Below are 25,318 nucleotides of genomic sequence, written 5' to 3'. Positions count from 1 at the left end.
AGGATTCTACAGAAGAGGAATTAGAAATAACAGCAAACCAGTCACGTCACTAGCAACGGATATTTTCCCCCTTCTTCTACCATCCATTCCTTTTTAGCAATAAATATGACTATAACATGAGGGGCGATTTATCTATAATATGATTTTAATAACACACAAAGCATTTCTTGAAGGAAAGGAAAACCTAATAATTTTAAGATATAAAATATGCACTTATATGGGCATAAAAAATTTTTCGAGATATCTACTGACTGTTCCTTTTATAATGGATAGAACAATATAACAATAAAGGATTGTTTTTGCTATCAGGAATTCTTTGAAATGAAAGGAATAAAATTTTGATATTTAAAATAATCTTTTTTCAATTAATATTAATTTAATTAATATGTTACAATATAATGTTACCCTATATTTCTGTATATATATATATATATATATATATATATATATATATATAATATAATTTTATACTATTTATGTTCATCAGCTGTATTTCTCTATAAATTCTTTTTGATATTTAAGTCTATATATCTCTCCTTGATTATAATAATTTATATATTGGCATAGGCAGTGTAGAAATATTATATCAACATTTGGAAAATTACAACACCAATAAAAATTATAGTTACTCAGAAGAAAATGAGAATGCGCTTTACAATGAGACCACAGCAAACACCCGTAACGTTCGGATGTGTAATTTAACAATTCTTTTTCGAAAACTAAAACCAATTTTCAAAATAAATTAATTAGGTATCTCCTCAACTCGATCTTTAGTAAGATCAGGCATTAATTCTAAACCAATGTTTATATGCGTTATCTGAATCATTGTTGTTTCAGAAAGGAACGATTTACTTATAGTAAAGAATCCAACAATAATATCGATAAAAATAATTTAAATAAAATTCGCTCTTCTACTATTAATGTACACTTTCTATTAAATTAAGGATGTTGAACCACTTTTAAATTTAATTATTTTTAATTTTTCTAACAGCTCTCTTGATAGGAACTTCATATATTTTATTACACTTCAATTTTGCAGTGATCTCATTGCATAGGGTATATTCATAATCTCATTTTTTGCTATTCTTTAAGACTATGCAATTTTCGCCTTTTAATACAAAATCATATGCATGGCATTTTAAAAATCATATTTAGAATCATTTTTGTCTTACTATTTTGAGAATTTATCCAAATCTGCTGCTATATTTATTTCTATGATTTCATGAGTGGTCTAAAATGAGTTGAAGCTTCATTCTTTTTTGTATCTGACAGATACAAGAAAAAAAATATATTTCATTTTTTTTTCTATGAGATAGCAACCGTATTCTCTTCAAACACCAGCTGAAGTTCCAGATCCATTTTACATTATAGTTTTCAAGGAAAACGAGCATTAGCAGCAGAAGTTTTGAGATCTTAGAGGGAATGTTTCTTCAGGTACTGAAATTGTAACTATAACTTATTTGCAGGAAATTTATTGATATAAGAAAAAATAATTATTGTAGTTACAAAAGCCAATTGTCAGATTTTAGTGGTAATCCTTCTGCAAATACTGAAATTATAACAAAAATATTATTTATATGCAAGAAATTTACTAATAAAGGACAAATTATTATTTTTGTTAGAAGAGTCAAGTCTGATTTCAGTGACAATGTTTCTTCGGGTACTGCAATTGTAACTGAAATATCACTTATTAGCAGGAGATGTATGGATATAAAGATAACTTATTGTTTTAGTTAGAAGAGTCAATATGGTATGGAATATTTGTAAAGTAAATTAGAATCAAAATGCCCATCGCATGCATTATTACTTCAGAAATTCGAGGTTAAACTACAAGGGTAATTATTGAAATAGTGAATACATTCTTAGTATTCTTCATTGCTGTTGTTGAGGCTAGAAGGAGAAAGTCATCATGTACCTACGGGAGTATCAGTAATTTTAATGTCCCAGAGGTGTGAGAATAAAATAAATGAGAAATGCTTATAACGATGAAGGCATTCTTACTTTATTTATATTGTTGTAAATGGTGGGAGCGGAAGGTGTTCTTTAATACAGGAATGATACCAATAACCTTCCTCTGCTTTCTGTAGAGTTTTAATGTTGCAGAAATGAGAGTGCGAATGAATAAATAGCGAATATACACGAAATTTCTTAACTCTTTTGTTAGAAATTTGAATTGTATGTCGTTTTATACCTGAATGGGTACTATTAAACTTCCATTTCTATCTTAGATTTAATATTTCTGTAATTCAATAGTTCAGAGTGTAGGACTAAACTAATATCTATAACAGTGAATGCATTTTCAATATCTTTTACCACAGTTGTAGCAGGTGGTGGTGGAAGAGGATGTAGTTCAATACTTGGAGGAATACCAACAACCTTCCTCATGCCCTTCCCTGCACACGAGCATTAATATCCCAGAACTGGTACCATATTAAACTAAAAAGAAGCCAAATAAATAAACAGCGAGTATATTCTTAATACTTCTTACCTCTGTTGTTGGGCGTAGGAGGAGGAGGTCGTTCTGTACCTGGAAGGGTACCAACGACCTTCCTCCTGCACCCCCCTGCCGCGAGGATCTTGGGAAAGCTGGAAGGTGCAGGGTTCAGATGTTGGACGACCTATCCATCTAGACACAAGTTTCTCGCTGTCACAATACTCTGAAATAAATAGAAATAAAAAAGATGGGGCAATAGTCTAAAGGCTCTAAAACAAATTTTCCCCTAATTTAAATTAAAAAAAATATTTGTTGGGATTTCGAAATTCAGAGGTATTATTGGTAGTACTTAATTTTTATGAATAACTTTAAATCGAGGATATATGAATAATGGCGATAAATGCAGAACTATATATATATATATATATATATATATATATATATATAATAAAGATTCCACAGTCCCTGACAGAGTCATGATAATATGTAAAATTTGAGTACTGAAAAAAGTCAAAATACTATACTTTAAAAAATAAAAATTAAAGAGACATCTTATACAACAAGATATTAAAACATTAATAAAGATATATCTGAAAATATTTTAAGATGAGAATTTTAAGTTGTACTTGGATTTGTCATGAATAATTCTTAATATTTATTTAATGTATCCTCTAATTTTTATTTTTTTTATTTTTCATCCATTTCAATTATTTCTTATTTCATTTTTTATTTAGCGAAATATCTATATAAAACGTAACAAAATCTAACAATAATGATTAACTAACATTTTCTTGAAATTTTTGAATTTTCCAAAATTATAAATTAAAATTTTGAAATTCTTCCCAAACTTGAGGAGAAAAAAAAAAAACTCAACTATATATTGCAATAATTCATGTAGGTTCTGGCTTTAAGAAGCCTCTATTCTAAATTTACGGCATAAATAGAAAACAATCATATATCCCCTCCCCAACATCCTACAGTAAATTAAGCTTTCTTTATATAAAACCATTTCCAAGCAAATTTATATATGCTTTATTAAATTAAGATCAAGTTGCTCAAACTACATTCCATATTTTTGGCTTTTAGACTATTGGCAAGTGTTTCATCAAGATATAGCTGATAGAACTGATTTTCTGAGGATTTTACTTTCATTTTTTTTTTTCCTTTTTAATTTTAATCGATTATAGAAAATTCGGCATGCTTTAAAAGAAATCAAAAGTATTTATTTATATTTAAGGATATAAAATACATAATATGAAAATCACTCTTAAACTGTAAATTCCAATTCAAACTGAAAAAAAAACTTAAGATAATATTTTGGCATATTTCTTTTATTTAAATTGAAATAGATTTTCAGTATAAAATGATTTTTTCTCCATTTTTTTATGTCAATTAATATTATTTTATGTGACAATGATGTGTCCGATCTTAAAATTCTGGTTATTTTCTTGCATTTTCAAATGAAGAGAAGCTATTTAGGCTTAAGATAACAAGTAATATTTTACTATGAGTGGATAAAGATATTTACAATATTCATGATTTTTATATATTAAAAAAATAATAAAATGTTTTTGATACATTTCTCGTTTTGGTATTAAATGTAATACAGTATATCAAAGAATTCATTTATCTATAAGAATAAAAAAAAAGGTCAAATTTACTAGAATAAAAAAAAAAATAGAAAAAAAATTTTTTTTATACTCAAACCACTTTTGACCACAAATCTTAAATATACACTTTTTTATTCTAGTGCATCTCGCTTTAATATTCCCAAGACACATTTTACAAAGTGTAAATAAAAGAAATTATTGAAATTGTCACTAGAACCACATATCTTTAATCATGGTTACTATTTTAATTCGACTCATTAATATTTTACAGTTTTAATTTGTCGTCATGCAATTATCTTATCAGAGGGAAGTCAAGTTAAAGACTACATTCTGTAAGAATTTTAGGAATTTCTAATGCCATAAGCATCTTCCACTATTACAAAAAGAATGTCATAATTATTTTTAAAGCATGTTTTTCCATTAACGTTATATTATTATAATCTTCATTTAACTTCTCAAAAGAAATATTTGTTAATTGTATCTTACAAATTACAGGTTCTTAGAGCGCATCTTTAGCTTGTTATTAGCAGTATCTACCTTGTTAGTAATTCTCGATATGACAGTCTGTAATTTAGGAAAAGCTATATAATATCTTCTTGAAATATAATATGAGAGGAGTTTCAATGACCTTTGAACGCTCATTATTTTCGTTTCTTGGATATTTAGCTAGAATTAACATTAGCACGTTTATTTTAATTAAATTTGTCCATATTAACAATCCTTTCAACAGACATGAACCAATTAACAACGTTTTAAATGTAACATAATGTGAAATTTAAACATTTGGTTATCCAAGAAAGCTTTAATTGACAATAATTTTGTGCAATCTGTACACTCTAAATTAGTTCAAATTATATTTAATTTAGTTGAGCCCACAAAGCATATTTTCGCTTCTAATTTATTTAAGTAATATTCGGTTTTGAAACTGAACAAGGGAAATTTATAGAATGACCCAGTAATTTTGAACAATGATCAAAGGACGAGGTCATTAACTGAGTCTGCATACTTTTTCTAACTTTAGAAGAAAATCACAATTGGAACTTTTACCTTTTTCTGAATTTAGAAGTCCTACATATCTGGGACTTGATTTAGTGATCGAGCATCATTCTCACACGAACATTTTAACTTCTGTGGATTCTGGTTTAAAAACTTCAAGCATTTGTATAAAAATACTAGTTTTAACGGAGATCACATGGCTGCTAGCTCTATTTCTGGTACATTAAACTATTATATATATATTTTTCCAGAATAATATGACATATACAGCCAAAATTATAATTAATAAAAATGAAATATTTTTTAGAACATGTCTCTGACTGAATTGCTTTATTTAATAAAATAAGGATTTTTGTTTATTTTTTATTTATATCGGAAGGTATGAAATACGAGAAATAAATACTGTTTGAAATCAAGATTTCTTAAAAAATCATTTTTTCCAGTAATATATTTATTTATTAAATCCTGCATTCTATTATTATTTATATATTTAATGCCTTAATTTATATTTAATTGATATTTCGTTTAGAGGATGAATTCTCAATTAGAAAAATTCTAATTGCTGTTCAGAAAAAGTATTAAAAATTCATCTTTCAACAATTAGCACTTATTTTTCATATTCTAGATGTTTTTTTTTTTTGTATATTTTCTGTATTTTATTTGCTTAATATATATTCCTAATTTAATTCTCTGGAAGTGAGTCATTTAATTGTAAGTTGTTTTTATCAGAGGTTTTTAGATTCAGGAAAATTTTAATGTAATGAAATATGATTATAATAATTTAAAGATGATTCTCTGGTTAAGATGAATGATAATGATAAGATAATACAACAATATATTCTTAATAAAAAAAAGAATGGCATTTCAATTTTTTAAAAAATTGAAAACGGAATATTTTTTTTATAAAATAATAACGTTTCTATTTTATATTTATATATGAAAAACTCAATAATCATTATTAATCAAATTAAATTACCATTGAATTGTTTTAGCTCAAATTACCATATTTATTTGTTATAAAAATCTTAATTCCAATGCTCAAGTAATATAATTATAACAATTCTTGTCTCAAATATAAAATATAATTTATATTTAGAAATTTAATTAATTAATTATTAATTAATAATTTATTTTCAGAAATATTTCTTTATCATTATGTTTTTAACTAGAAAAATCACGCAATGCCATTTAATCAAATTTATAAACGGTATAATAAATCTGCTTAATGCAATGTGTGGGAAGAATGATTGCATTAATCTGCAAGTCAGACATATTTAATTACATTATACATTATATTGTAAAAATTATATTATTCGTTGTAATGCAACGAATACAATATTCTTCTTTCAAAATATATATTTTACTTTCAAAAATCTTCAAAACTTATTTTTGTTAAGAAACAATGAATAGAGATAGAAATTGTGTAATTGTTTTTTTTTTGAAACAACAGCACAATGTAATTTGTATTTTTGTCATAATTAAAAAAAAACTTAAAGGAAGTAACAAGCCTTCTGCCTGCTGCACTTCTTCGGAACTTAAGAATCGCTGCTATATTACAATTTCTTCATTTGAGGAAGAAAAAAATTTTATAAGGACAATCATAAAATTATGGAATGAGCTGTGTATATTTGAATAAAATAAAATGCGTTCTTATTAGTCGGTCATATGATATATTTCGTGATTTTAATGACAGAAGGTATAATTATTTTGCATTTAGAAAATATTTACAAAATTTTGAAACTTTTTGGATATGTAAACATGATACTATGTCATTAGTTTTTAAAATAATTGTAATTTATTTGCTGCAAATGATGTATAGGTCTTTCATAATAATGAAAAAAACCCTTAAAATCAAATGTTGTTTTTCGCAGTTAAATTCTCTACTAAAGATACATAAACTAAAAATTGGAAACAAATAAATGCTTCATCAAATATTCCCAATCACCATTTCCAGAGTTTCATTCATATAATTACAAAACTTTAAGGAGCTCTTTATTTCAAACATTTAACCAAAAACTTAAAGTATACACTTCCAACAATCTCTGAAAATTCTTTCAACGAAATGAGTTGACAGTCAGTCAGCTAAAAATAATGCCTTTCAAAATTTTCTTTTAAATTTTACTGTTAAACAGTTTACAGTTCTTATTTAAGAGCGGAAAAAAAGCAAAGAAAATACTGAAAAAAACACCGAAAATTGAATCGACATAACATTTACCTCAAAAAGAAAGAAAGGTTTTCTCAAGAAAGGAAAAAAAAACAGGTATATCATTGAATAATAGACATTTCGTTAAAAGAAATGTTCGAAACTTACTTTATTATGAAAAAATGAGTGCAGATAGAAATTATGTAATTGTTTTTTCTTTAAAATACCAACACAGTGTAATTTAAATTTTTTTTTGTCATTCACAAAAATATGTAAATGGATTTACAAGCCATCTGGCTGCTGCACTTCTTCGGAACTTGAGAATCGTTGCTATACCACAATTTCTTCATGTAACGAAGTTAAAAAGATTTCCACCAGAAAATCATGAGCTACTGGAATGCACTGTGCATATTTAAATAGAATGAAACAAATTCTTATAAGTCGATCACAAAATTCGCCTTTTTAATTATAATAAATATCATTCTTTTGCATGTAGAAATTATTTACAAAATTTCGAAACTTTTTAAGACTGTAAAGAATGTAACTAGCTTTAAATAGTTTTAAATTATTTCAGCGAATAATTTGTGGTTTCTTCATAATAATAACAACTAAATATCTAAAATTAAATGTTATTTATCGCAGTTAATATCTCTACTAAAGATAAGTTAGCTAAAAATTAGAAACAAATAAATGCTTCGTTAAATATTCCCAATCACTATTTCCAGAGTTTCATTGACGTAATTGCAAAACTTCAATGAGCTCTTGATTGCAATCCTTTAACCAAAAAAATAAAGTATACACTTCCAACAATCTCTGATAATTCTTTCTACGAAGTGGGTTGACAGTCGGTCAGCTAAAAATAATTCCTTTCAAAACTTTTCTTTTAAATTCTACAGCTGGTAGGATGTCTTATTGAAGAACGGAAAAAAATAAGAGATAAAAATAAAAGAAAAGAAAACATTGAAAAGAACTCCGAAAATTGAATCTACGTAAAATTTTCCCGGAAAAGTTTTCTCAAGGAAAAAAAAAATTACTTGAGGATAAAAAACGGTGTGTCATTGAATACCACTCAGCATTGAATAGGTTCATTTGATGCAACGGAAAAACTGCTAAATGAGTTGAAACAGTTGAAAGAAAGCTTTTTAACTCAGACGGTTAAAAAAAGGCAGAATGATGGAAAGAAATAAAAAATCAGTAAGGGAGAGAAAGTAGATGAAATATATTTTGTACGCACTTACGAGGGGCTTGATAGACGTTGGAGGTTTGCAGGGTTGACAATGGTACGCGCTTGATTTGCGAATACTGTTCCTCGTATTCCGGCTGAAAAAGATAAAACAAACCAAATTATTTTAATGCCGAAAATAATAATTTAAACATAATTTTTATAAAATGATTATTGGCTTGAAGAATTGACTTATTAAATTTTGGCCAGTTTTTTTGTGAATTTAAGCTAGTGATCAATGAAGATAATAATAATGCGACCATTGTTAGGAATAAATTATAAAAAAATAAGTTAAAAGATAATTATTTTTTATTATTTTATGAATTAATATTTTTTTATCTAATTATGAAAGTAAGATGGATGGCTGATAGTTTATTTATTTTTACTAAAGAGTTTAATTAAAAATATTCGCATGAAAATTTCCATAAATAAATTAATTTAATATTTAATGATTTCGTGATAAAAAATAAAAGTGAAATATTTTAAAATCTTAAAATTATACTGCTCATTTTATGAAAAACAATACTTAAGTAAATAAATGTACGCGGAAGTTTTCAATAAACGTTGCAAAGTAAATATAAATACTTAAATTAAATTTAAGATTTTAAACTAAATTTATTATTTAAAAATAAGATTGTTCATTATGTCTCTTTGCTTCAAGCAAAAAAAAACTTATGTTAACAAATTTTATCCAAATATAGTTAAAAGATTTTTAACTTTTTTTTTCAGAAATAACAGTCATGCAATTATGAACAATTGTTCAAGATAAAGTAATTTTTTATAGCCTTTAGTATATTAAGGTAAAAATGAATGTAATTTCAAATACTTAATTGTTTACATATTTTGTATAATATGTAATCATATTTTATTACAACTCAAAGTTTTTGAATATGATTTTATGAGGATGTAGATGAATTAAAATAATTCAATATTTTCAATAAAAAAATAGACTTGAGCAATCTCGAATGAAAAAAAAATGAATTAGGTTAAACAAACAATTAGATATTTAGATTAAAATGGCAGAATATGATGAGATTAATAAAAGCATAATTTGAAATCGTTACATAATTTATTGATGGATTAATTCAATCTCATAGTAACTTAATTATTATTGTTTAATTTTCTAATGAATTGTGTCCTTTTTGAATAAGAGAAATAAAATAATTTCCCATGTAAAGTTAGACAAATATTAATAGTTTTATTTTCTGCTTTTTATATTTTTTTCTTAAGGAAAATGGAATAGAGATGCATAATTATAGCAATTAAGCATAAATTTTTATTCTGACGCTTTTGTTTACGATTATAAATACTTACGCTTAGAATAAGAGAAACAGTTTTAAAGTAGTCAAAGCTGAAAATACTATACTGAATTATGAATTTCATAGCAAAAAAGTGCATTCTGTAATTAATTAATTAATACTAAGTAATCTTTCTAAGTTATTTCTTGGAATTAAATAAGGTTCGCAATAATTTAATATTTCTTTAAGGAATTCTTTGTAATATTATGAATTTTCAGAATTTACATCTCTTTATAATATTTCTAAGAAACACAATGTTTTTGTTTTTTTAATAAGCGTGATAAACAACATTAAAGTATAGTAATATTTTAGAGACCTTAGTTGTTATATACTCAGTTAAAAACTGTATCATTTAACAATGAAATTCACTATTAATACTTCAATTTCTGTAAATTTATCTTCAAATACGGAATCTCAAAAATGAATATTCACTTTATAAATATGAAGGTCTAATCATAATTTAATTTCCGTTATTCTTATTGGTTTGGTAGATATATATAACTAACAGTGGTTTATTTCATCCATACATAAACAGTTTTCTTATTACTTTACATGCCCCTAATGAATTAATAAAACAATTCAATAATTAGGTTAGGATTAGAAATCATCTATAGCTTTAAAATAAGAATAAAAAACTTTTAATTGTGGTTTATTTATTTTGTGCAGTAAATTCATACACGATTACACATTTCCATTTCATTAATAATATCTTTAATTTTTGAAACACATAAAAAAATTCACCCTTTTAAATGAAAGTCTATTCACCAAGGCGTGTACCAGCTCGTACTAAGATTGTACTAAGAATGAATAATCAAAGATGACTCTCCATGCTTATAGAGGCTGTTATTTGGTCTCGAAAAGGGTTCAAACTCTTTGTTTATATCTGATATTACATAATGGCCTGAATTATCATATTTCTCATACTTCTTTGGTGTGGATTCAAACACCATTTTTTTGGAGGGGGCGGGGATGGCGTCGTATTAAAACTAATGAACAAAGAATAAAATTAAAATTCAGTTTATCCTGAATTTATTCTACTCTTACAAAAGAGGATATTTACAATTATTTAAATTCAATGTTTATCTATTTCGATTACAGATTTAGCTTGGCACCGTTATTTTACGTCTGCATCTCATCAAATGGATGATGTATAATTTTAATTCTAAATGTTAGGAAGTAACTTCGCAGTCAAGAACAAAACTGATATGGATATGAATTAAAAAAGAGACTGAAGAGCTTATCGAAACCACTAGAACTACAGCCTGCTGAAGTTCGTGGGATATCTGATGATTGTCATTGTCTTGACAGCACGGAAGTGGGAACTGACATGGATTTCTAATGATCATCATCGTTCATTTTCCATAGCAGGTACTAAGCATCATTGACCCTAGCATATCCCTTTAATTGCAGGCATATTCCATAATTAAAATGGAAGTAACTAGACCCTTATACTCCCCCCTCCTCGTCGAGAAATGATAAACAATCAAGGAATTGAGAGTTTCTATTCATTACATCTGGAATGCTTAATATCAAATATAATTTGAAAGAAAATCTAAAATCATTTTCGGGTTGAAACATACTAAGAAATATATGCTTCATAAACTTTGCTTAATGCCTGAACGCTGGTGTTAGAATGTACATTATTTGGAGAAAAATAAAAATGAGATTTCAGATTCTTATATGAGACCAATTTCCCTTATGTAGCTTCTACATCCAAATATATCATAAATTTTTGAATTCACAGCTGATTCACCTACATTAATTAGTTTCCATATTTTCGCTTGAAAATTTCCTGATTTTTTTATTGGTCAGGTTTGAATTTAATAATTAATATTGATTATAGATTTTAAACTATATAACCATCAACTCTATTTGGTGTAAAAGGAAGTCATTTAATCTTAAGAAATTTTTCGGACTATGGTTTTGATCGAGGATTTGTTGCATGCACTAACCCTTCTAACTGGAAACGGTACATCGTACGTATGACTTCCCTGCGGATCGCTAGGAGTTCTGGTACTTGACCTGAGGCTGTCACATTCGCTTCCTTCCTCGACCACGTACCCAGGAACACGCGTCGTGGCGTACGGGGATGGGAAGTACAGGGAGTCCTTGGGCACCTCGTATGCAGTCTCACCATGACCCTTCTTTCCCAAGACGCTCATGTTCAAGGTGTCACCTTTGTGGGAGACGCGGGACTGACCATCTGAAAAGGAATATAATATACTTAACAAATGGGTTATATTTTTTGGACTTTACAAATAATAGTATAAAATTGTTCTAGTTATAGGAGACAATAAGTTGAACAGGCGTTGTTTGATTCAAGCCAATATTATGATACTCATTCCAAGAATTTTTTCTTACCAATCGGTGGGAGATTATTTATTTAAAATATTTAAACATTTACTTTAGAAAAATAAAAGGAAAGTTTTCCATATTGTATTATATATTGTATTCTGAAACGAAGCACATGGAAACTAAGTTTTAAGAATTTCAAAATATACCTAAAGGTAATTCATTTAGTCGAAATATTACTAAAGTAAAACTATGTTTCACTTAGAAGTCAACCAAAAATCAGTTAGAGTAATTAATTTTTTGTTTAAAACAAAATAGGCATGAAGCGTTTGAAAAAATAATAATAAACATATCCATAAATTGATCAAATGGTGAAACAAATTCAGTTTTACTCTATCAATACTGAAAGTCCCCAAACGTCCATTCAATAAAACTACGGCGGACTCTTGAGATGCCCACGAAAATCCCAGCCCTTTCATTAAGTGAAGCTGATTGACTACCTGAGGCGATGCTTTGTTCTAAATACGCTATTCCATTTAGGCTTGGAGGGGCAGATAGATTTTCTGGGAAATCTCAAAAGATATTCGAGTATACATTTGCTTAGTAACCATCAGCTTAGAGAGGTCCTCTTTTGTATACCAATCCCCTAAGAATAGGAGCTGTCATTTCGGATTTCAAGGGAGAGGAGGAAATTTATCAAACTCTTGACAGAGAAATTTGTGCATTCTAGTATTCTGAGGATCTCGAACACGAATGATCTTGGGAATGAAATAATTCGAGAGTAACTTAACTGACTGATTTTAAAAACTGATTTTTTCCTCTATGATATATTGATCCGATATTTTTTATTCTTTGAAGATTTATTATCCAAACATTAATCTAAGACATTCTTGAAAAGTGGTGTAATCGCTTTGTTAAAAGATTCAAACGTATTTCAATATGACTGTAAGGAGAACAAAAATGTAACGATGGTTAAATTATCTTCCTACAATGCTGAAAATGAAACTTTTTTATCAGATACCTTTAGACTTTTTAGATTCATTTCTGAATCAATATTTATTATCATAAATAATTAATTGTATTATCAATAAAGTGAATTATGAAATAATGCCATAAATAAATTGCTTTACACGTGTACCTTTGTTTTTGACACAATATAATGAATAAAATGTTGGTCAATTTCTGAGACAAAATTGAATTCTATGATTATTAATGTCAATATTTATAAAAATAACATAAAATAAATATGATGTAATCGTCTCCAAGAGGAAAATTTTGTAAAACTTCCAACCCTATAACTTAGAACAATGTTCCCATTTAAAAATGTGACAAACACTTTTAAAAAGCACTGCATTAAGAAAGCTGTTCTGATTTTCTTCAGAGCCGTTTACCATTAAAAATCAAACAATCATTAAGCAGCAAAAGCATTGCGAGCCTCAATATCCACAGGAATATATATTTTCGTGATTTTAAGAAAAATGGAAAATAAATAAAATAATTTAGAACACTGATTTTTTTTAAATAAAGTTAAATTTATTAATTTAATATATTATAACTTTTAAGAATAATTAATTGATATTTTTTCTTTCTAATAATTCGTCAAAAGAGCGTGTAATTAAATAATTCATAAATAGTCATTTCATCCATCACTCAGCTTCAATTCTAAGAGTAGTCAAAAACTGTAGTTTGAGAAAACATGTAACAAAAGAAAGTATGACCGTGCAATATATTCAAATAAAGACAATCAATGACATTCAATGAATCTCAAAATTATTTGTCTCTAATTAAGACAAAGTGTTGAATCAAATTCAAGTGTAAAAAATTAATTACAATGCTTTATGCATTTAGATAATACATATTTTTTTTATTGTATTTTTAAGAAATGTAGTTTAAAATAATTTAGATTTCTTCCTCCTTTAAAGTAACTAATATAAAGATTATTTCGAGGTTTAATTAGATAAACTATAACACTTTTGTCACATCCTGTTCAAGAATGTAAAAAATAAACATTCATTTTCACATTATTCTCTAATGAAAATGAGTAATAAATTTAATCATAAACCAAAGATATCATTCTACAAACACTTAGAATGAAAACATGGATTAACAAGCACAATAAAATGTTAATTATTTTAAATAAAAAATAAGAAGTATGAAATATTTTAAAGAATACAAATATAGATAGGTCATAACTATTTTACAGGTATTTGGAGTTCAAATGTATTTAAGCAACAACGCAATGCTGTTCCATTGTACATAATATTTAAAACGCAAATTATTAATCTATAAAATTTTTTTCAGAATTTCGATGTTTTGTTAAATGCTTATGGTTATGTTACGTTTTGTTTATCTATTTATAATCTATATTTGGATTTCTTACTTAGCTAGTTGAATTGTTCAGACATTTTCAACAGATTATAAACTTTCAAAAGGCGCTAATTTATTCGATTTCAAAAAAAAGTAAATACTTTAAACAGATTGATAGAGATATGATGCTTGCTTTATGCAAAATAGAAAACATCTATATTTTTACGGAAATATATTTTTATAGAAATTATGGCACGACATACAAAAATTAGAAATGTGAATTTATTTTCTAAAAACAGGAATTTAAATAAAAGAAGGCTTATAATATCTACATCACAATGTCAGCAAATGTAATGTAAATGCGTAAAACTTCATCTAATTTTAAAATTTAAATGTAACATTTCAAGAAACACGTCAGGGTTAAAATGTAAATAAACTAAAAACAATCCCATAAAGTTTTTTTTTTCGATTGCAACCTTTGAATATTATGAGTTATTTGTCCTTGACAACGAAAATGTACTCAACCTTTTTTCCCTCCTTCTCTATATAGAATTATATCTATTTCTATATATGCTTATATATGTAATAAATTTAATGTATATTTTTGAATGTATAAATCTGTGCTTGTATAATGAATTTATTTAATCTTCTTTCTTAAAATTAATTATTCATTAATTATCGTAGAATAATTGTTTGCTAAAAAATGAAATTCCCTTTTGAAGTTCTACAAGTTTTGAGTGTATTCCCACACTTTCATTTTTCCTGTTTTATGCTTTCCTAAATTTTGTCACTCCCCAGGCATGAATTTAGTAACTAAGAGTTAGAAATCACTCAAAATAGAATATTTTAATTAATAACGGAAAAGAAAAAATCAGCCATTAAAAAAAACTTCTTTTCTGAATCTTTAAATAGTCTTTTCTAATATATACATTTATTTACAGTACAACCTGCACAAACAAATATTATTGATTATTTGTAATTGAAATGTTGATTTTAGATTAAAAAAACTACTTATTTTAAGAAATTAAGTTATAAAACAAGTAAAAATTCTAATAAGGCTAAAAGACATTCTAATATATATATATATATACACATACGTTTTACACACATAACGCGTGTGTCATGTGTGTAAAACATGATTTTTAAAAACTGGTGAGGGTTCGTGAATGATTTTTATTTTTCAGAATTTCACTGAATAGCCCAAATTTAATCTTTTGTCAATATTTCTTTTTCCAAACATTTCACAAAATGAAAAAGGAGGCATAAATAAAGATAAAGCAAACGCGAGAAAGTATTCGAAATTTATATAATTTTTTAAAAAATAATTCACTGATTCAGCGCTTTGATTAAGTGAGAAATACAATAAAATTTACTTCGCTCACAAATGCAGAAAAATCAAAACGTTTTTAAATAGAGACTAGCTAAGCAGACAGATTTATGACAAAATACTTCTAGCGCTAGACAGACATGATTTCTTATTTTCAGTTTTCTTTTTTCATTTCACAATTCAATCATTTAAAAAAAGAAAAGACCGTTATTCCATCTTCTAATACTTAAAAAACCTCCCTACAGGATATTCCAAATTAGTTTATTTATGGAAGAACTTAAACTGAATGCTTTATGCGCTGATTTAAGCTATAAATAAAACAAGTTATTACTGTACCCAATCCATAAACAGCATCTACAGAATCCCACGTTTAAATGAGGCTCTAGATTCATTGCTGCAGATATCTCAAAAACAATCTCCATAATTATTTCTGCTCGGATTAAGGCAGATAGATACGCTGAGGAAACAAGAATAGAAACATATATATCACAGCATATAATCGATACATTAAGGCATAATAACTTAAGTCCTCGAATCCAGCGGAGCGGGAAAATCTTGCTTAACATTTTTTTTTTCTATGAAAAAGTAAAACTGTTTCTCAAACTGACGTGATTTTCATCCCCTTAACAAAGGGTGACTTACCGAGAAATAAAATGACTATTAATTATGAATGCTTAATTGATTCCGGCTCATCGCAGAATGTTTCATGGTAGAAAAGATTTTCGGAAGTTACTCCTGAAATCGTTTGTAAATGATAAATCACCATTTCTAGATCCCTAGGGAAAAGAAGATCAACTTATATTCAGAAGATATGAATAATTGTCGGAAGGGCGACCATCAATTACATGGGGGCTGTTCACACTATATTATGGTCGAACTTCTTCAACTTGAGTTGTGCCCTCAAAATATCTCCTGCACTCAATTATATCCAGTTTGAGTAAAAAAAATAAAATTAAAATAATCGTTAAGTTTCGTAATGTTTTCAGAAGTCTTAGATGAAGTAAAAATGTTATTTTTCTATACATTTTTATTTTTGGTATATGATGATTTTTCATACTTTTAGTGTTGATTGCTTTCTTTTTTTACTACTAGACAAGAAGAGGCATTTCTTGCCTAAAGTTGATATCAATACGCTATAGTCTAGAAGATAAAAATCATTATCTTTAAATTTCTGATATCGCACCATTAAAATTTTTCATATATAATGTGTCGTTTTATGTATTTAATTAGATTTTACGTCTATTTAATGAATCTTAAAACTAATTTGCTCCAAACAATTCAATATTTATTTTAAGAATGAGAAATGGATTTTAAAAATGAAACAGTCTTATATTCACTTTACACATTTATAGCCTTCATTCACCACCATACAGTCTTATATTCACTTTAAAACTTTATTTCTGTAAAGGCAACAACAGACAAGCTGAATTTATATCTGGTAGATGAGGGTTACATTTATTTTAAAACACACACATACCCATACATGCATATATTTGTATGAATCAATTTAAATGTTTATGTTTTAACTATTGTCTGCTTTCTAGTTTCATTCCCTTTCTAATTGTTAAAAATGCATTTCTTATTACAAACATTAGGCAATTTTAAATTTTTTTTCTTAATTTCACCAAAAAGCACTAACACATAAATTCAATAAAATTAAATTAATTAATCGATCAATATTATAGATTAAATCAATTTAATCTATCGATTTATTTATATTATCAGAATTCAATAAATATCATAATATGTACTATCATCAAGAATGCGCAGCTGTATAAGAATTAATAACTATAATACATTATGTAAAAAGTGAATAAACAATGTAGAATTTTTTTAAAAAAATGAAAATAGGAAAAAAAAATTAATATAATGAAAAGATAGATAAAAAGATTTATTATTAACTAGTCGCCTTTGGCGACCAGCCGGTTCGCCAATCTTAATGTTCGTTAAAATTTTAATAATTAAATGTTTTATGCAATTTCTACTTTAATAGCTTCTTCATCAAAATATTTTAAAACTTCAAATTTTGATTATCATATAATTCATTCATAATATTATAAAGGCCTTCAGTCATAACGTAATATGTATCTCTCTCATTTTCTGTTAGCACCCTTAGAATTTATGCTTTAAATTAAAGTGGAAAGAATTTATCTTCAATTAATATAATAATATTTTTTACTGAAACAAAGCTTTTTTTTTATAATCTGATTACTGAAAATAGAGTCACTTAGCGTTTAAACTTTATGGGCACTAAAGAATATCTTTTTAAATTTATGTAATATCTCAAGAGTTGGTCAACAAAATTTTCTTAGATTCATTATGAGCAGATCGATTCATTAACAATGTTTAAATTTAAATGCATCAAACACTAAGAAAATAAAACGAATCGTTTAAAATAAACGGTTGAAAACAGGTTTTAAAAAAACTACTTAAAAAACGATGTACTTAAAACTATAAGCATATACAAAAAATATATAACTAACATAAATACAATTTACTTACAAAAGCATGCAACTAACCCAAAAATAACTTAAATCATCCATTGATAACGTTGTCATGGCAACAATCAGAACAGAATGCGCATGCGTGAATTTTCTTCGCCGGTTACGTAACGCAAATACGTGATTTTTTTCTACGCCAGTTGGGGTAACGCTATGCGGATTAGAAATTTTTAATTTCCTTTATTCTGTTTTATTTTAATTCAAAAGTACTTCAGAATGCATCTGAAAGATTGATTCATTAACAATGTTTTTAATTTTAAATGCGTCAAACATTAAGAAAATAAACAGAACCGATTGAAATAATCCGCCGAAAAATTTTAACCCTAGCCTCATTACTGTTGGGAGAAAAAAAAAACTGAAGCCTTTCTCGTTTGGCGCTGGGGATAATGGAAGATTTTTTTGGCGGAAAAGTTGGCGGTGGGGAAAATGGAAATTTTTTTTGGGGGAAAGTTAGTTTTTAATTAATAATTAAAATTCTAATTAAAAATTCGAAAAAAGAAACCCCAGGTGCACATTCCCAACCTCCAAGGTATACATGTACCAAATTTAGTAGCTGTATGTCAAACGGTCTGGCCTGTAGAGCGCCTACACACACACACACACACACACACATTGAGCTTTATTATAAGTATAGATTAATAATTCCACGTTATTTAGAGAATGTAAAATGAATCAGAGGACTTGTAATATAAGTATTGAAAGAGATAATTAAATTAGTATAAGGAAATTAATGATAAGTCTCAATGATTCCGTGCTGTTTACAGAAAATTAATAAAACTAAAAAAAGAAAAGAATATAAAAAAAAGAACAATTGATATTTCACGCTAAAATTACAGAATAATGTTTTTTAAGCCGAACGATTTAGTAATAAGCTTTATTTATATGATAGTAAGGGAAAAATATGGGACATATAGTAAGGAAAATAATATGGAACATATTTTTTTAAAAATATTTCGTAACAACCTTTTAAAATTATATTATATATATATTACTTTTTTATACATTGTATTATTCATTTTGCATAAATGAAAGTTTCATTATATTTAAAATTATTGTACTAACCCAAAAAGTAGAGATAAATCATATTACACTAACCAGTATCCCGTGTACACTAATCAGTGCACGGGATACTGATTAGTGTAATATAATAAATATGATATTTCAGCATTTTGAGATTATCAAAAGTAATTTGCGAAAATGAATTTATTTCAGTATCTTTCACACTGATATTATAATTTTCTATACGAATTCTTAGATTAGTTTTAATGCTATTCAATTATTTTCAATTTTTTTATGTCTATACTGACTGAAAATCATTTCAGGTGAATATTCTTTTCATATCGCCAAGTTGCGACGTGAATATGAAATATATTTTGGAAATCCATTTCAACTCAGATCGATATTAAAGTACTTTTTGAGACACTTTAATACATTTAAGTGTTTTTTTAAACTTTAGAAATATCTCCTCTTTTTCAAAAAAATAAGCTTTGAAAATCTAAAATGGAATGTCTTTGAGATTTTACTGTACTACAGATATAAATTTTGAGAGATGCTTAAAAGGAGGGAAAAAAACCTTTTTAAGCATTACTCTGGAAATATTTCTCAGACATATAACATAATTTATTTTCATTTCTATGTAATAAATCAATGGACAATTTTAAACCTAATAGAAAACCACTGCATTGTAAGTCATATAGTGTAATAAACACCAGACTATATTTTAATATATTTATTATTTTAATATATTTATTAACAATAGTTTGTTTGTCTGAAAAGAAACAGTCTGGTGTTGAAAAGATTTCAAACTATAGTCCATCGATGGTTATATATATATTGTGAGAAAATAAAAGTTTTCATTCTAAAACCTACAGTGGTGGCCAAAATTGTGGACACTTTTGAAAATCGTTATGTTCTTTAACTTTGTATGCTTATAGAAAATGTTATATTTAACAAAATGCCAACTCTTACTTATCATTTTAAAAAGAATTTAATGCTGATTTCAATACAAAGCAAATATTAAATATTTGCAATACAAAAAAAGTTATTCTTACTTTAATCTGAATAACAGACACATTGATGAAATGTATTGTAATTTCTAACTTTGCTGACAAATCACTGTTCTTATTCCGGGAACTAATCAAATATTAATAACTGCTAGCAGAAGCTGACATCGTGTTTAAAGTTGGAACAAGGTATCATTGTGCATTTTTCAGCAGAAGGAAGACTGTTTTTTATGTAATCAAATTGTAAGTTAGAAATTTTGTTAATCATTTTAATATATAGTTTGAATTTTTGTAAATATTTCTAATATTTAGTTAAGAAGCAATGACATCAAATAAAAGAATATATTGGACACCTAGAAAGAGAACTAAGATTAATGTGTTACAAGAAAGTGGTCTTTCCTATTCTGAAATTGCAAGACAGATGGGTGGATCAATGACTGTATCTGGAGTCCGAAAGTTTTGTTTACGATATCAGTAGACAAATTCAATTAAAAACAAAGTAGGAAATGGCTGAAAAAGGTGCACCGCGTCTTCTGATGATAGAAGAATAAAATGACTATATCTCCAAGATAGAAGAATGCCATCAGCGGCCAATTGAATGATGCTGGCATTTATGTCAGTTCAAGAACAATCAAGAGAAGATTATTAGATGTTGGATCAAGAGGTAGACATCAACGAAAAAATCCTTATCTCAATTTACAGCAGTGTATAAAAAGATCACAGTAGGCAAATGAACGCATTAATTGGACCGATGATCAGTGATCTCAAGTTATACGGAGTGATAAAACAAAGATTTTGTTATTCGGTAGTGATGGCAAAAATATGTAGGACATAGAATAGGCGAAGAGCTACATCCTAACTGCATTCAGATAACTATGAAGAACTCAGTTAGTGTTATGACTTGGTCATGCATATCATCAGACGGTATTGGTCTCCTTCATGTTATCTATGGGACATTAAATACAAGAAAATACATTGACACTATTCTGGAGCTGAAACTTCCTTCCGTCAGTGATCTCTTTCTCAACAACACATCATTTATTTTTCAGCAGGATTCAATTCCTTGCCATACAGCAAAAATATCGAAAGCGTGATTTAGTACAAAGAGCATTAAATTATTATCATGGCCAGGAAACCGTCCTGAAATCCAAATTATTGAGAAAATATGGCACTGTTTGAAAATTCTTGTACATATGAAGCGTTCATCAAATAAAAGAGAATTAATTGAGTCTATAATTGTTTCCTGACATCATGCAGTAACGAAGGAAGAGCTTAAACCTCTCATCAGCTGAATAAAACATCAGTCTGAAGCTGTTATAAAAAATAAAGGCTGCCCTACTAAGTACTGATAACTCACTGCAGTCATCAACATCTAATGTATCTCGATAATTATTGCAGCTCAACTTTTTTGTACCGTAAATATTTGAATTCTGCTTTTTGTATTGGAATCGGCATTTAATTCTTTTTAAAATGATATATAAGAATTTGCATTTTGTGAAACGTTACATTTTATATAAGCAAACAAAGTTAGAAATCATAAAAATTTTCAAAAGTGTCCACAATTTTGGCCACCACTGTATATTGAAATTATATTTAATAAGAATTATTATTTAGAAAGACGATTACTGTCAAAATTAAATTAAATTAAATTAAATGAATAAAGAATTAAAATAATTAATTAATTAATTAAAATAAATTTGATTAAATAAACGTTAAAAACTAAATAAAATAAATTGATTAAAAAATTTAAATAAACATATTTGTAAATATTAGTTTCGTTTGACATAATATCAGTTAGAATAAATTTTTGCCAATAATGTGTCATGATTTTTTTAACTTAAAATTTGCAAAATAAGATAACTTTCCATATTTGTGTAATTGCTTATATAAATTTTTAAATATAGCATATACAATGTCAGTAGAAAGATTAAAAAATAACCTAATATTATATAAGAAAAATAAGAGAACCCCCCACTCCCACCCCACCCCGAATAGCTAAAGAGTATGCGGAGATAAATCTCAATGATATAACAAATAGGAACATTTTATTTGGGGATACACTATACCTTCAGAGAACAACAAAAATGCTCTATTTGGGAATATAGTATGCTTACTGAGAACCGCAGTATTTCCAATTTCACCTCGATTTCAGTATAGAAAAACGATAAAATAGTAATTTAACAGAATAAAGAAACTCGTTATACGAGGATACTCAGAAGTCTTTACCTTAATTACTGAACATGGATATGATGGAATGGCCTTTCAACAGTAGAAAAAAGCTCTTTATTTGAGAATATTCACAGATTTCCATACCTTATTTAGAAGTTTATAGCTATAATCATGAAAGGTATCGAAACCGGGAAAAAAAATACAGAACAGATATTCTATTGGTTTAAGTTTTTGGATTGGTCATCCAATACAATCATATAAATGTCCACTCGTATATATTACCAGATAAGGGGTGAAGGGGAAGCGACTGTTGTCAAACCTATTTTTAGAGTTTAAATAAAATACTATGAAGTTAAGAGGGAAGACATTAATAACGAAGTTGTAGATACTGAATGTACTTATAAAAATTGTCAGTAGCTTACTAAAGCTATCAAAAAAATTCAAGAAAGGCATAAATTTGTATCTTTTTTTTATATATTTTCCAATTTGAGCGAAATTTTCGAGATTCTACATTAATATATATTTTATAGAAAGGAAAAACTAGTAATTTCGGATACATAACCGCATTATTTCCAGAGAAGTTCGATTTTTTGAAAAAACAGTGTTACCGAAAAGTGCCTGTAAGTATTTTTCTGTCTAACAGAATTTCAATTTCGCTGAAACTTTTATTCTATGTGTTAAAAAAGGTCTAAAAAGTCTGTAAAAACTTTATGCTTCGTTTTATATTGTCGATATAAGAATATAAACATTTTTATGCTTTTATTTTTTTATCGAATTCGCTTTGATTTCATCCTCTTACGACGGAAATAAAGAATTCTGGTTGTGTTTTTCTGTTTCTAGGATGTTATTGGCACATAATTTATATATATATATATATATATATATATATATATTTCACTATATATCTCTTATTTTTTTAAATGTTGGTGCAATTAAATAGATTTAATTGTAATAACTCTAATTATTACATTGTTATATAATTTTAAATAAGCCTTTGGAAACTTTTTAATTGCCAGATGTAAAATTTTAAAGTGAAAATATTTTAATATGAACATTTATTTCCTTAATGAAATTTCATTGAATCCTATACCTTGTAAATTACATGCAACAAAACGAGAAGTAACGCATCAGTGAAACGAGTTATTAAAATGTTTGATATTCACCCAATAATATTGTATTTTAGAAATGATTCTTTCTTCTTCCGTAGTTTTATTCATGATACTTGAATTGTAAAACAATTTACTTTCGTAATTGGAGTAAGATAGTTTTCAGATCAATTAAAAAGTGTTCCATATGTCATTTCTTGGAAATTTTATGAATTGACTTAATACGATTAACTGTTGTTGCTCAGAAAACGACTTAACCTGTCAGGAAGTTTTGCAAGGAAAGTTTAAGGAACTTTCGCTATAAATTTGTAATTCCGCTTAATGCATCCCGTCTACAGGAACAGAGAATGGAAGAGAAATATAAATAAATTTATTTTCATATATATATTCAGTATATTCGAAAAAAGATTACTTTTATATTTTTTTTAAAGCAGACATCTGAGTTTTGTTAAGGAAAAGTAAACCAAGAATTTAAAGATTGCAATTTGTTTCAGAAACTTAACTGGATTTTCTCTATAGAGAAATGAAATGGTTTCGAAAGACGATTCGATCAAATATGCACTTTTTTTAATAGATTTCTTCATACTTCCTATTAAAAATAGATTTATTGAGTTCTTTTTTACATTCGTAAAAAATATCGTATTTCCCAATCTACTATGCACGTTCACCCAAAAATAATATATTTTACCTCCTGTTACATAAATTTCTGATTTCCATGTTTATAAAAAGACAAAAAACAATTAAAAAATTGATACTACGTTCTTTATATGTAGATATATTTTCTTCCATTAACACATTGGTTATATTATCCAAGATAGCTTCAATATTTCTTAAATGAATTTGCTTGTATTTAATTTAATGAAAAGTAATTGAAATTAAATGCTTTAATCAAATCATCTATAATAAATGTTATCATAGCTGGAGGGATCAATTAAATCCAAGCATTCTTGCAATAATATCCATAAGGCATTTTAAATCATTCTAAAAAAGATATAAATCTTAAATGATTTTGATTGTGTTAAATATTATTGTATATCAAAATAGCAAATTAAAGGAACTGAAAATGGTAGCATCACTTTGCAATTTTAATTAGAATTTATTTCTCAATTAATAAAGTTAAAATGTAAATTTTAATCTATAGTACTTGGTAAATAAGTTTTCAATATTTTGAATATTGTGAGAGGAAATTAAAATTTTGCTACTAAGCTACTTGTGGAGAATATAAATAATGATTTTAATTGTTAAAATTATCAACAACTTTTAAGGATTTTTTTTATAGTTTTTATCAGCTTTTATATAGAAAATGTACTTATATTGCTTCTTACAAATTAATAATTACTATTTCACAATTGATATTTCTAAAATCTTCATTGTCTGAAGTATATCAGTAAAAGGTTAAGAGGGCAATTAAAAAAACACATACAGTTAAGTCGCATTTTTAATGAACATTTTAGAAGGCAAGTCTAATATCTGATTTGAAGAAAACCACAATACGAAATGACAAAAAATAATTTAAATAAAAACAATACGAAATGACAAAAAATAATTTAAATAAAAATAATACGAAATGACAAAAATAATTTAAATAAAACAATACGAAATGACAAAAGAATAATTCAAATGAAAAACGACTTTTTTTCTTGGAAGATTTAAAACACATAATTTAAAATCGCTATTCTATTCCCATGTCTCTATCTCTATAAAAAAAAAGGAAAAATGTGTTCTTAATTAAAATGTTTAATATTTTTTCGCGATAACGTCTGAAACTATTATTATAAAAACATTTTTTATTCCACTTAAAAAATACTTATGAAGTCTATTTAATTGTTTTGAAAAATTTCTCTGTAATTTCGACAGCCTTTATAAAAATATGTTTGTGCAATAATTTTAAAGATAGTTTTCATTCTGTG

The 25,318-nt window shown here is 26.7% G+C and overlaps 1 protein-coding gene across 5 annotated transcripts in view; it reads right to left on the bottom strand.

Annotated features, from left to right (window-relative positions):
* Nucleotides 1–25,318, bottom strand: part of LOC129981869 (cell adhesion molecule Dscam2-like) — a 614,065-nt gene that overhangs the window by 44,576 nt on the left and 544,171 nt on the right. For 2 of the 5 annotated variants that reach the window (XM_056092905.1, XM_056092907.1), the window contains exons 23-25: nt 11,656–11,906; nt 8,422–8,503; nt 2,489–2,657 (exon numbers count right to left, since the gene is read on the bottom strand). In XM_056092905.1, coding sequence (XP_055948880.1) covers nt 2,489–2,657; nt 8,422–8,503; nt 11,656–11,906 — 502 coding nt within the window. Of the gene's footprint in view, nt 1–2,488; nt 2,658–8,417; nt 8,504–11,655; nt 11,907–25,318 lie in introns of those variants that run through there. The other 3 variants (XM_056092906.1, XM_056092909.1, XM_056092908.1) reach the window with 3 other exon arrangements.

Source organism: Argiope bruennichi, chromosome 8, assembly GCF_947563725.1.
Source record: "Argiope bruennichi chromosome 8, qqArgBrue1.1, whole genome shotgun sequence".
NCBI classification, from domain to species: Eukaryota; Metazoa; Arthropoda; class Arachnida; order Araneae; family Araneidae; genus Argiope; species Argiope bruennichi.
This window is presented reverse-complemented; position numbering and strand designations above follow the sequence as displayed.